The sequence below is a fragment of the Arachis ipaensis genome, chromosome B3, assembly GCF_059453495.1.
Source record: "Arachis ipaensis isolate K30076 ecotype BB chromosome B3, ASM5945349v1, whole genome shotgun sequence".
NCBI classification, from domain to species: domain Eukaryota; kingdom Viridiplantae; phylum Streptophyta; class Magnoliopsida; order Fabales; family Fabaceae; genus Arachis; species Arachis ipaensis.
The window spans coordinates 12,009,029-12,023,550 of NC_142438.1; the positions used below are offsets into that span (position 1 = coordinate 12,009,029).

The window sequence follows — 14,522 nt, forward strand, 5'->3', positions numbered from 1 at the left end:
ATATGGGTCAGCGTGTTTTTTGTTAAGTTTCTCCCAACTTGTATAATGACTTATAAACCAAATGACTTGTATGTGTAGCACTCATTTTATTTTATATTAATGATTGAACTCTATTATATTTTTGTGAAAATCATGTTAATAGACTTAGAGTCCATTTGAAAAATTTTAAAAGTTACTTTACTCGTGCAGATCGTAGACTCATTGGGTCGACAATCTGTCAAATGGACTTTCGATCTTTATTATAATGGAAGTGAAGCTTCACATTTATTTTTTTTTCAAAGATAAATGTTATTTTATTAATATAAAGTAAAAGTGTTTTCATAAGGAAGTACAAAAGAATTGGGTATTCCCATTTATCACCAACTGTGACTGAAAGACTAAGAGTTTAAAGAAGAGTAAAGTAAGAGTAAAGAAAATTAGTAGCATCTATCAGGTATGGCTCACGAGTTCACACACTAAATTGCTGGCTTCTTTCACTATCTCTGGTGCCGGGCTTATTACCTTCTCAAAAACACACCGATTCCTCGCTTTCCAAGTGCTCCAACACAGCGCCGCTATGAGGAGGGTCTTTTGTCTACCGTCAAAAAGGTTCTTCTTCTCTCATCCATAGGTCAGGGGTTATTAAGCTTAGGCTCCATATTATTGAAGACAGGGGGCATTGAAACAAAGCATGAGAAATTGATTCAGCCTTCAACATGCATCTTGGACAAGTGGCAGGAGTGGATGCGAACCGGCTGTGAACTTGTTGCAACACTGGAAGCTTTTCATGAAGACTTTTTCATAGAAAAATCTTAATTTTATGTGGTAATTTCAACTCCCAAATGCTATTCCAGACTCTGTTGTGTATGTTTTGGAGCCTCAATGAAGTAGGAGAATGAAAGAATCCATAAGCAATTTTGTATCCTGACCCAACTTCATATATACCAGATTTTGTCTAGCACCAATTAACTTCATCCTCCTCCTCTCTTGGTTTGATTAAAAAATTTTTATTGCATATATCAACTGAAAAAATCGACTCAATCAGATTTCTATTCCAGCTTCTATCAGGATTTAGTAACGCACTAACGTAATACACTTGCAGATTTGGCGGGATTGTGAGTGCATTTTGAGGGACATTAAGGGAAACTAGTGGTGGGAGCCAAGGGTCATGGAAGATGCGAACATTAGTGCCGGAGCCTATTTTCCATAACAAGCCTTTCTCGATCACCTTGCGCCCTTCAAGAACACTTCTCCAACCCTACGACGGTACGCTTCCTATCTCTGCATGTAGGAAATCTGTATATCTGAAATATTTAGCTTTGAGCATTCTTGATATAGTAGAATTAGGGTATTTCATTAGACGCCAACATTGCTTGCCCAATAAAGCCAAATTTTGCGTCCTTAGATCCTTGATCCCCAGCCCTCCATCTTTCTTCGGTCTCATCATTGTGTCCCATTTAATCCATACAATTCTTCGTTCTGCGCCTTTTTGACCCCACCAAAATTGCGAGAACATGCTATGAATCTCAGTCAACAGCGTGTCCGGGAGCTTGAAACAAGAGAGTGTATAAATAGGAATCGCCTCCCCCACCGCTCTCAATAGCGTGTGCCTGCCACCTGATGACAATAGACTTCTTTTCCAACCCATAATCCTCTTCTGAACTTTATCCTTGATAGCTCCAAAGGTTGCTTTCTTTGATTTTTGAACTATAGAGGGCAGTCCCAGGTATTTGTCTTGTGCTCCGATATGTTCAATATTTAGTGTCTGAGCAACTGCTAGTCTTGTGTTCTGAGGTGTGTTGTGACTGAAAAAGATAGCCGACTTATTCAAATTGACTTTTTGCCCACTGAAACCCTCATAGGTCTCTAGCAATTCTAGAATGCTTTGACTTGTATTAGGTGCGCTCTTGCAAAAAATGATTAAATCATCAGCAAACAAAAGGTGATTAACTGTTTGGCATCTCCGATTAACTTGAACTCCTTGAATTAATCTGTTTTGCTCTGCCTTGTGTAGCAAGAAGGAAAGCCCTTCTACACAAAAAAGAAAGAGATATGGAGATAGGGGGTCACCCTGTCGAATGCCTCTATTTGGCCTAAAATAGCCAAAAGGTTGACCTTCCACAACAACAGAGTAAAAAACAGTCGTTACCAATTCCTTAGTCCAGTTAATCCATTTAGCATCAAACCCCAGTTTATCCATAATATACCATAAAAAATGTCATTCAACCCTGTCATAAGCTTTGCTCATGTCTAGTTTAATAGCCATCTCATGCTCTGCCCCACTTCTCTTATTTTTCAAATAGTGCATACATTCGTGGGCAATTAGAATATTATCTGAAATGAGTCTTCCTTTGAGAAACGCACTCTGGTTTGGACTTATAATTTTATTCATAATACCTTGTAATCAGTGCACCATAACTTTAGAAATAATTTTATACATAACTGAAGACAAATTGATCGGTCGTACCTGAGTCATGTCACTGGCATCTGGCACTTTTGGAATCAAACAAATTTGAGTATGATTGAAGCTTTTTAAAATTCTGCCACTGTGAAAGAAACTTCTCACTGCCTTAAAAACGTCACCTCCAACTATATCCCAAAAAAAGTGAAAAAACTTAGCTGTAAACCCGTCATCACCAGGAACACTCTGAACATGAACACTAAATGTAGCTCTTTTGATATCGTCCATAATTACTGGTCTTTGGAGCCTACGGTTTATGGAAGCTGTAATCTTAGGCTCCAAATCCTCTAAGTATGGATTCGGATCAGCCGAACAAGATGATTCTCAAATAATTTGTGGCCTTTGGTTGCTCTAAGACAAGTGCATATTTAGCTACCTTCTGAAGCATTATGTATGAGACTAAAAGATATGGAAATGAAGGATGGGCATGAGCTCATAATCAGAAAGGGTAATTCCTATTTTTATGGAATTCAGAACCAGAAATTGTTGTGTTTGAACCACTTTTCTTTCAGTTTCATTTTCTTTTCTTTTTTATTTTGGGTCAGAATCAATATATGTATTATGAATTCCTGATACATTTCATCCTCCGAAAATGAAAGGTTTGATGTACTACATTCAACTCTGGAATTTAATGATTAACAAAATTGCTGGTTTTGTTTTTCACTTGATGCATTATGCATCCCAGGAACTCATTATTTACCTGTGTATTGCTATGGCATGGTTCTTTTCAATGTTTCACTTGAAAATTCATCCATAATTTTGCTCGTTTATTTATACATATAAATTATACATATAAATAGATATACTATAATAGTAGTGTATAAAATATAATCCGAAAAGTAAAATAAATCAATCTTACAATTTGTTCTTCTTGTTATGATGCTAATTTAAATAAATTAATCTTACGATCTATCTATCTATTTATCTGTCTATTTTTATTATATAAAAATTAATACTAAATTATTATGAAATAAACTTATGCCATATAGTTACTTTCCATGTGTCATATCAACTATTTTAAATAAGTGGCGATCATGAAAAAAATATTTCTTACTATTAGTCCATATCATCTATTTTAAATGTGTCAATTATCCAAAAAAAAAAAAAACTCTCTAATATTAAAAAAAAATCCTTAATCAATACTCTTAATTAATTAAATTTACTACTTATCATTAAACATTTTAATTATAAAGTAACAGTTAAATGCTATTAAATGCTATTAAAATAATAATAATAATAATTTTTAATTAAAAATATTTAAATTACATATAATTATGATCTACTTATTATATTATCAACAACACTTTTACTAGTATTACTTAATTGATCTCATAATTTCGCACATGAGTTTTTAAAAATCTCTCCAATCACTTTTAATTTTAACATAACATCAAAATTACACCATAGAGTATATCATTAAAGAAACAAACCAATATTCATATTTGATTTGTAAGTTTGTTTAGTGTTATATGTACAAAATAATCAAATACAACAATACTAAGAAAATAACTACAAAACATTACATATGACGAACTTTAATTATTGATTTTTAATTATTATTCTGTAATATTGCAGGAATTATTTTTCATGTGACTGCAAAAAAATATATATTTTACAATACTTTATTTTAAGAGTTACATTGATTAATTATAAAATAAAAAATCATCTATCATGTAAATTATCTAAAAAATTATATATAAAAAGTTTATAATATTAATTTTGTGCGCGGATTTGAATCATATACCTGTGTATAATTCCATATTCAATCTAAGATAGATCCTCAAGTACATGTAGAAGCGCAGGATAAAGTTATAGAGTGGTTAAAGAAAACAATGGAAAATAGTAAATTTGAGAAGATATAGTAATAATGCAGTAAAAGTAAACTGGAAACAGCATCCTATGTAGAAGGTGCAATAATGCAGCTTAACGTTTTGCATATATAGTTGAGGCATTGAGGAGAAGACAAAGGTACAATAAAGCTGTCTGGAATAATTTTATCAACTGCATTATTACATTCCACTTTAATTTCCATTCACACTTCACACAGTGTTTCTCCTTACTTCAATCTTAACTTGACAGAGATTTTAGGAAAAGATTTTATTAGATCGCTCTTCACTCTTCAGTCCTTCCCAAACATCAGTTTCCTACATCAACCATCATCAGTTCAGTTTCTAAACACAAATTCAATCCGTTCCTTACTTACATACACACCCCTTCGATGGCAGATAGTGTGATTTCCTTTGTCCTAGACAACTTGTCCCAATTGCTAGCACGTGAAGCCAATCTGCTATGTGGCGTGGATAACAGGGTTACAACCCTTCAAAATGAGCTCAGCCTGATAAACGTGTTCCTCAAAACATCTGAAGGGAAAACCAAGAAAGAAATTTACAAAGAAATTCTTCGTCAGATCAGAGATGTTGCGCACCAAGCTGAGGATGTCATCGACACCTTTGTTGTCAACGTGGCTATGCACAGACGTCGAACCATGCTGGGGAAGATGCTCCGTGGTTTTGAACATGGAAAGTTGCTCCGTGATGTGGTTGTGAAAATAGACAGCATAAAAGCCACTGTCAATGACATAAGAGAGAACAAGATGAAGCTCAGCGATGTCTTTCAACAAGAAGGTGAATCATCATCAGCAATAGAGGACGAGGAGAAGGTGCTGTTGCTGCACAGGAGAAGAAGAAATGTGGAGGAGCATGATGTAGTTGGTTTTGTTGGTGAATCCAAGGCAGTGATCCAGCTGCTTAAGAAAGAGAGTTCCCAAAGCAACGTTGTGTCCATCATCGGTATGGGTGGGTTGGGCAAAACCACCCTTGCTCGAAAGGTCTATAACACGGATGAGGTGATGTCATATTTCCATTGTCGTGCATGGGTTTATGTGTCAAATGACTGCCGAGTTAAGGAGCTTTTGCTTCGCCTTATCAACTGTTTGATGCCTAACGCTGAGAGCGAGCTTGGGAAGAAAAAGAAGGGAAAGAAACACAAGAGAATACAGAAACCAGGTGATATCTCTAGCTTGGGTGTGGACGAACTAAAGCTCATGGTGCGGAAAATACAACCAGGTGGCCTCTCTAGCTTGGGTGTGGACGAACTAAAGCTCAGGGTGCGGAATTTCTTGAGCATGAAAAAGTATCTGGTAGTCCTTGATGACCTCTGGAAGACTCAAGACTGGGATGATGTAAAAGATGCTTTTCCAAATGACAATAATGGTAGCAAAATACTCATTACTAGCCGTTTGAAAGAGGTGGCATCCCATACAAGTCCATATTATCCTCCTTATTACCTTCAATTACTCGGTGATCATGAAAGTTGGGAACTCTTTTCTAGGAAAGTGTTTCGAGGAGAAGAGTGTCCTTCTGATATAGAGCATCTTGGAAAACAGATGGTCAAAAGTTGTGGCGGTTTGCCACTCTCCATTGTTGTTTTGGGAGGGTTACTGGCAAACAAGGGGAAGTCATACAAGGAATGGTCCAAAGTTGTGGGACATGTCAACTGGTATCTTACTCAAGATGAGACCCAAGTCAAGGACATTGTACTCAAACTCAGCTACGACAACTTGCCTAGGAGACTAAAGCCCTGCTTTCTGTATTTGGGGATCTACCCTGAAGATTGTGAGATCTCTGTAAGGCCATTGCTACAAAAATGGGTTGCTGAGGGATTTATTCAACAAACTGGGAACAGAGATGTAGAGGAAGTTGCAGAAGATTACTTGTATGAGCTCATTGATCGTAGCTTGGTTCAAGCATCGCGAGTGAATGTTAATGGAGATGTGAAAGCATGTCGCATCCATGATCTTCTTCGTGATCTTTGCATAACTGAGAGCAAAGAGGACAAGCTTTTTGAGGTTTGCACAAATAGTAACATTTTTTGGAGATCAAAACCACGCAGGCTTTCTATCCAATGCGGCATGCGTGGCTACGTTTCTTCAAGCAACAATGACCATTCATGTGTCCGCTCTTTGTTTTGCCTTGACCCAAAAGGGTATGCTTTTACCCACAAGGAGAAGAAATGGCTTTTCAAATTCTTCAAACTGGTTCGGGTATTAGATCTTGGGCAAAACGTTTGCAGCAAGGTCCCTTCCAACTTGGGCTTATTTATCCATTTAAGGTATGTAAGAATATGCACAAGAGGCAAAGTCATTCCAGATTCTATATGCACACTCGAAAATTTACAAACTTTGGACATATATGGGCCGGATGATGCAACATATCTCCCTAGGGGAGTATGGAACCTCAAACAACTTAGGCATTTAAAGTGTAGAGGAATCATGATCCTACGAGGCCAGCATGGTTCAAAAGCAGGTGATCAAGTCATGTGGAATCTGCAAACAATCTCTATGATTAAATTCAATAGTGAGATTGCACGCATGATAGAGAAAGGAAGGTTTCCCAAGCTACGAAAGTTGGGTTTGCACATCTCCTCGGTCAAGAAAAATAATGTGCATGAGTTGTTGTCAAGCCTACGGCGATTAACTCATCTGAACAAGTTGACACTTTCCTTTAGGAAGAGTGAATGGCCACCAGTGCGTACAAAGTACAAGCACATGGAAAGGAAGATCGGGCTCAAACCAATTGAATTGTTACAAAGCCTGCAGCAGTTGTCGAATCTGAGAACATTAGAAGTTCGTAGAGCTTTGGACCTTGCAACGTGTGATATTGCTTTTTGTTAATTATTTGCTTTTGGACTGCATTAAGTTTTTCTTTATTTATTATTGTTTCAGTTTGTTGTTTTAGTCAATTAGTGGTTCCTGCACTTTAGGAGAAAAGTAGTTTTTGTTATTCCACTTCCTTATCTAGTAGGTATGTGGCAGTTTCTGTTCATCCCACTTCCTAGTTTAGTGGTGATGTGGTAGTGTCATGGATTAAAATCCTATAAATGTACTGCTTCAGTAAAGTAAAAATGTGTGATTCCCATTCCTTTCACCTACGTATTTTTCTTATATCTCTGTCCTAAATATTTCTGGTTATACCATAAACCAACAAACTGGTATCACAGCATTCTTCTTACGGGGCCTGTGAAAATGGAAGGTGAAGCAAGTCTCTCACAAATTGCTCCGCCCACCTTTGATGGAGAAAACTATGACCTTTGGGCAGTTAAAATGGAGTCTTATTTGGAGGCATTGGACCTTTGGGAAGCCGTGGAAGAGGATTACGAAATTTCTCCGCTGCCAAACAATCCTACCATGGCTCAAATAAAATTGCACAAGGAGAAAAAAACAAGGAAGGCAAAGGCAAGATCATGTCTCTTTACTGATGTTTCATCAATAATCTTCACCAGAATCATGACTCTCAAAACACCAAAAGCAATTTGGGACTATTTAAAGGAAGAATACGCAGGGGATGAGAGGATTCGAGGCATGCAAGTGCTCAACTTGATGAGGGAATTCGAGATGCAGAGAATGAAAGATTCTGAGACAATCAAAGAATACTCTGACAGGTTGCTTTCTATTGCAAACAAAGTTAGATTACTCGGCACTGAATTCACTGATTCTAGAATTGTGGAAAAAATTCTAGTTACAGTGCCAGAGAGATATGAAGCATCAATAACTACTTTGGAGAATACGAAGGATCTGTCCAAAATCACCTTAGCAGGAGTGTTACATGCCTTGCAGGCCCAAGAGCAGCGAAGGCTTATGAGACAAGATCACGTGGTTGAAGGTGCTTTACCAGCCAAGCATCATGAAGTTGGAAGTAGTCAAAGCAGCCAAAGCAAAGACAAAGGTAAAAAGAAAAATTACCCACCTTGTGAGCATTGTGGCAAAATGGGTCACCCACCCTTCAGATGTTGGAGAAGACCAGACGCAAAGTGCAACAAGTGCAATCAGCTTGGACATGAAGCTGTAATTTGCAAAGGCAAATTTCAACAACATGAAGCTAATGCCAATGTTGTAGAGCAAAATTAAGAAGATCAAATCTTTGTGGCAACATGCTTCTCAGCAAGGAGTAGTTCTGAATGCTGGCTGATTGATAGTGGTTGTACAAACCACATGACATATGATAAAACTCTTTTCAAGGATTTGAAGCCTGCTAAATTCTCAAAAGTCAGAATTGGGAATGGTGACTATATTTCTGCAAAAGGAAAAGGAACAATTGTAATTTCAACTAGCTCAGGTATGAAAACCATTTCAGATGTTCTGTATGTGCCTGACATTGACCAAAATCTGCTTAGTGTGGGTCAATTGTTAGAAAAGGGATTTAAAGTTTTTTTCGAAAATCTACATTGTCTTATCTTTGACACTACCGGTCGGGAGATTTTAAGGGTTAAAATGAGAGGAAAAAGCTTCTCATTTGATCCAATTGTGGAGGAGCAGACAGCTTACATCACCCAAGTCAGTCCCACTGAACTCTGGCATAAGCGACTTGGTCACTGTCATATTCAAAGGATGCTGAACATGAAGAGGAAAGATATGATTGAAGGTCTACCAATACTCTCTGATCATTTGCCAAATCGTAATGCCTGTCAATTTGGTAAACAAAACAGAGTGTCATTTCCCAAAACAGTTTGGAGAGCCTCTCAAAAGCTGCAACTCATCCACACTGATGTGGCAGGACCTCAAAGAACTCCATCGTTACAAGGTAGTCTATACTTTATTCTTTTCATAGATGATTTTACAAGAATGTGCTGGATTTTTTTCTTGAAATTCAAGCATGAAGTGGCTGGAGTCTTTGTAAAGTTCAAGAATATGGTGGAAACTCAAAGTGGGTGCAAGATACAATTTCTAAGATCAGATAATGGGAAGGAGTACACCTCAACACAATTTGATCAATTTTGTGAAGAAGCTGGTATTGTACATCAACTCACAACCCCATACACTCCAGAGCAAAATGGAGTTAGTGAAAGGAGAAATAGATCAGTAATGGAGATGGCCAGATGCATGCTGCATGAGAAGGAATTGCCTAAAGAATTTTGGGCTGAAGCGGCCAACACAGCCGTTTTTCTTCAAAATCGACTTCCATCCAAGGCTTTGAAAGACAAAACTCCTTTTGAAGCTTGGTATGGATATAAGCCTTCACTAACCTTTCTTAAAGTGTTTGGTTGTGTTTGTTTTGCACATGTTCCACAGGTTAAGCGCGACAAGCTTGACAAGAAAGCAATTCCGGGTATTTTTGTGGGTTATAGTTCTGTTTCAAAAGCCTACAAAGTGTATCATCCTCAATCTGGAAAGTTGACTGTGTCTAGGGATGTGCATTTCAATGAAGATCAACAATGGGATTGGAAGAACCCACGAAAAACAATTGAACCTTGTAACAATATTGAAGATGATTATGGCGGAAACCAAACAACAGAGTTGTGTCAAAATGAATTAGAAGATGATCATCCCATCAGAGGCACAAGACTGCTGTCAGACATTTATCAAAGATGCAATGTAGCAGTATGCGAACCTAGTTGCTGTGAAGAAGCACTCAAGGATCCAAAATGGAAAAAGGCAATGGAGGATGAGATTTCAATGATTCAAAAAAACAACACATGGGAAAAGGTTGACAAGCCTCAAGACAGAAAAGTTATTGGAGTTAAATGGGTGTTCAGAACAAAGCTTAATGCGGATTGCTCTATCAATAAATACAAGGCCAGACTTGTAGTAAAAGGGTATGCACAAATTTTTGGTGTTGATTATTCTGACACGTTTGCACCAGTGTCCAGATTAGATACAATTAGATTGGTGTTAGCAGTTGCTGCTCAACAAGGCTGGAAAGTATTCCATTTAGATGTCAAATCAGCTTTTTTAAATGGAGTTTTACAAGAAGAGATATATGTGGAGCAGCCAGAGGGATTTGTTATGCATGGAGAAGAAGATAAAGTCTATCTACTAAAAAAAGCCCTTTATGGATTAAAACAAGCACCAAGAGCTTGGTACAGTAGGATAAATGAACACCTATTGAGCATAGGCTTTGTAAAAAGCTTGTCTGAGGCCACTCTTTATGTAAAACATAAGGAAAAAAATTTTCTCATAGTTTCCCTCTATGTTGATGATCTTTTAGTAACTGGAGATGATACAAGTTTGGTTGAAGAATTCAAGCAAGAAATGATGCAAGTTTTTGAAATGACTGATCTTGGTCTTATGTCTTATTTTCTTGGAATTGAGATCAAACAAAATGAGGATGATGTGTTCATATGTCAAAAAAAATATGCTAAGGAAATCTTAAAAAAATTCCAGATGGAGGAGTGCAAAGCGGTTAGCACACCAATGAACCAAAAGGAGAAGCTGAGCAAAGAAGATGGTGCTGATAAAGTTGATGAAGGCTATTACAGGAGCTTGATTGGATGTTTAATGTATCTCACTGCAACAAGGCCGGACATTTTGTTTGCTGTAAGTCTTCTCTCTCGATTTATGCATTGTGCTAGTGAAATGCATTTAAAGGCAGCAAGAAGGGTATTGAGATATATTAAAGGTACTGTTGATTATGGTGTGAAGTTTGAGAGCTGTCAAAATTTCAAGTTGTGTGGATTCTCTGATAGTGACTGGGCTGGATCCATTGATGACATGAAGAGCACTTCCGGATATTGTTTCAGTTTAGGCTCAAGAGTTTTTTCATGGTGCACAAAGAAGCAGGAGACAGTAGCACAATCCACTGCAGAATCTGAATTCATAGCACATAGATTTCGTTTTTCCTTTGAGATTAATTGCAGTGCAGGCAGTTTCTCACAGCTGCAGGTTTTTGAGATGGAGTGCCTGAATGTTCACAAATGGAAATTAGGCAATGGTGCAATGCCATGCCTTCAAACTCTGCTTATCAGAGACTGTGAAAGATTGGACGATCTCCCAGATGAACTGTGCTCTTTGACTTCCCTGAGACAAGTAAAAGTTGTGACACCCTCCCAAGCATTGTCTGATGCGCTAGCAAATTTGGAAATGAAGGATGGATGTGAGCTCATAATATCAGAGAATCCAGAAGTAGTATAAATGTTGAGTTTCAATCAAATTTAGCCTTAACACTTATCATTATAATTGGTATTTAAATGTTATTGTACCATTAAAACCTTCTAAATGATTATCATATTTGTCCATTTAAATTATATTATGACTATTCACTTTTTTCAATCACCATATATGATATAGTGTTATAGTAATAGTTCTAGTATGTTACATTATGTTTCATTCTATAATATAATTTATGATTAGATAATTAATTTAAAAAATTATGACATCTAATACTATTCTCTATCTTATTACAAAATACATCTCGTATTGATATATAAAAGTTTATAGTAAACTTAAGAATTTATATATTACTAGAATGAGATTTACGCTATGTATAGGGAGATAAATTAATATTACTATATAGTATATTTTAATATTGTTTAAAAACTGATTAGATAATATGTAAATTAATGTTAAATTTAAATTATTTTATATTAAAAATATTTTATAAAATATTTATTTGATAATTTATATATAATTCTTATATATTTAATTATTTATTCAACTAAAATTTAATATGAATTAGATTATAATTTATTATTTTAGAAATTTAAATTCATTTATTTAAGAAAAAAGCCACAATTTTTTATTATATTATAATTGATGGTTTCAGTGGCTAAGAGAATGGGGGGTTGAATCTTAGCCCCTTTTTGCTTGCTAACACTTGCTGGATTTAGAGGAGACTTTTCTGTTTTTAGCTCGTCCCTAGCCACGAGACATTTTCATTTTGTCTCGTCACTTGGCACGAGAAATTTTTTGTTTTTTGCTCCTGTGCAGTAGAAAACAGAAATGGAGTAGGATAGAAGGAAGATTACACCCAGATATATCCTGGTTCGGCTGCTAAGTGCAGTGCAGCCTACATCCAGTCTCCATCACAACAGTGATGGAATTTCACTTTAATCAACCTGATTACAAACTGTAAAGTGCTAACCCAACTTACAAGGGGATTCCCACAGAATCATGAAACACAACATAGATGAACAAAGGAACTCTAAGACATCTATGGCTTTTTCTTTTAATTTTGCACTCTCTGCCTTTTTCCGCTCTATGGGTTTTTCATACAAACCTCACTGTTTGCCTTTTTCCATGAGACTCAAGACATGACAAAATTAAACAGAAAAATACAAAACAGAATACATTGAAGGAGAAGAAAATCTGTAAGCTTAGGTAGCTCTGAGAATCCTGTGTCTTGCACTCTCAATGCTTACTTCTAACTCCTTGCTTCAACCAGTGGCTGTTCTCCCTTTTTATAGAAGAGAGAAGCCTCCACACTTGAAGCCAAAAACCCAAGCCAACTTCTTCTTCCTTCAAGAAAACGGTTCGGCCACACAGAGAGAGAAGAGATAACCATGTAAAACCCAACATGCAATTACCTCTAGTCCTTTCTTGATCATCACCCTTCATCAATCCGAGCTCTCCATCCTTGGTTTGCTCTCCAAGATGGATTTCTGGCCCTTGATGCTTCATGATGATAATGACTTCATCTGCTTTAATCTCTGCCTCAACCATCACTTCGCCACTCTAACTACTTCCTGTGGTGGTTGAGCAGAATCAAAGACAAGCCATGCTTCAAGAATCTCCCTGGCTGGCCGTGATCTTCTTCTTCCTTTTTGAGCATGGAGAAGCCAAGATTACCTCACCAAATCTATCCAAAATTGGTGACAATCTCAGCCACAGCTCATTTTTATTTTAGTATGTTTTCTTGCCATCATTGTGATGGTCTTTAGGCTTGCTTTCTCTTTCTTTAGGTAGCTTATTTTTGCTTCCATGGCTACCAATGTTTCCTGTGTAATAACCGAAGAGAGAAAGGGATGAGAGAGAAGAAAGAATCTGAAGAAAAGCAATTCAAAGTGGTTAAACTAATTAATTGAGAATAGCTTGCTTTTGCTTCCCTTAGTTGGTGTGTAGCAATGATGCCTTTAGTCAAATCAATCTTCTCTCACTTGCTTATATTCCCAATGCTTAAATTAGCTTTGAAATCCTTCCAAGAGGTGTAATGGAATCCGTTGGAAGCATTGAGGCTTTTTCTTTGCTTCATGGATTTGGACAAAGCATGAGGGAAACTCATCTTCAAATGAAATTGGGCTTGGTTGCTATGATTATTAAATTTATGGCCCAATTGCAACATTTGCTTTCCTGATGAGTTTTGGAACGGATCAAGCATAGGAAAACATTCATCAAAATTAAATATGGGCTTGGTTGCAATAACATTGAGCTTGGCCCATTAATTCAACAATTCAGCCACCACATAATAGGAAACATGTAGCAGGGCTGATTGTTGCTTTTAATTTGGGCTAGCAACATTTTATTTTCTGGCCCAATTAAAAACATGCATCACAAAATTATTAATTAACATATGTTAAGTGAAAATCAAATTAATAATTTTGTAATTAAATATTTCAATAATGTTTGTTCATCATCAAAATTAAATTAGAGTTTTCCAAACTCATCAATCTCCCCCTTGATGACAAACATTATTAAAATGGAAATGGAAAGAAATTTGAGAAAAATTGAGTATGAGTACTCCCTTTGAAGATTGAATTTCTCTCCCTTTCTAAATGTCACATGGCTCCCCCTTAATATATACCATTTTTACCAAGGGAAGCACTAACCTGTAACATTTTAATCAAGCTTCCAAAACAATGTTATTTAGCATGTTATATGATGCTAAATGCTTGATTTATGAGCAGTTTTAATTGATAATCAAAACTCATTTGATATCATAAACTGATTTACTACTCAAACATTTCATCAACTGATTCCAAAACAATGTAGTTCAAAAGTTTTAAATATTTTCCAGTCAAGATATCAGAGCCATTTTATTCAAGTAAGGAAAATATTTTTGAATCACATATGATCACATCAAAACATGGCAGCTGTTAGATATCACAATTTAAAGGAACTGCCAAAAATAAAATTTCAAACCAACATATTTACCAAGATGAATAAGAATATTCCTGTTTCAATACAAGCATGTTCATCAAGATAAATCAACAATCAGGCATGCATATGATCAATACAAACATATTATCAAACATTAACATAAACCAAGTGCCAAGTGCATTTCTAACAGCAGTAACCATAGTGAAACAAATAACAAGGGAGATCATGAATTTTCAATTTGAAAATTTCATCCCCTGTTTCAGCAAATCCTCCCCT

The 14,522-nt window shown here is 36.3% G+C and overlaps 1 protein-coding gene across 1 annotated transcript; it reads left to right on the top strand.

Annotated features, from left to right (window-relative positions):
• Nucleotides 1–4,419: 4,419 nt before the first annotated feature.
• Nucleotides 4,420–11,483, top strand: LOC110269956 (putative disease resistance RPP13-like protein 3). The gene is made up of 2 exons (XM_021118153.2): nt 4,420–7,183; nt 11,005–11,483. The coding sequence occupies exon 1, from the start codon at nt 4,659–4,661 to the stop codon at nt 7,110–7,112; it is 2,454 nt and encodes an 817-aa protein (XP_020973812.1). The 5' UTR covers nt 4,420–4,658; the 3' UTR covers nt 7,113–7,183; nt 11,005–11,483.
• The last annotated feature ends 3,039 nt before the right edge of the window (nt 11,484–14,522 follow it).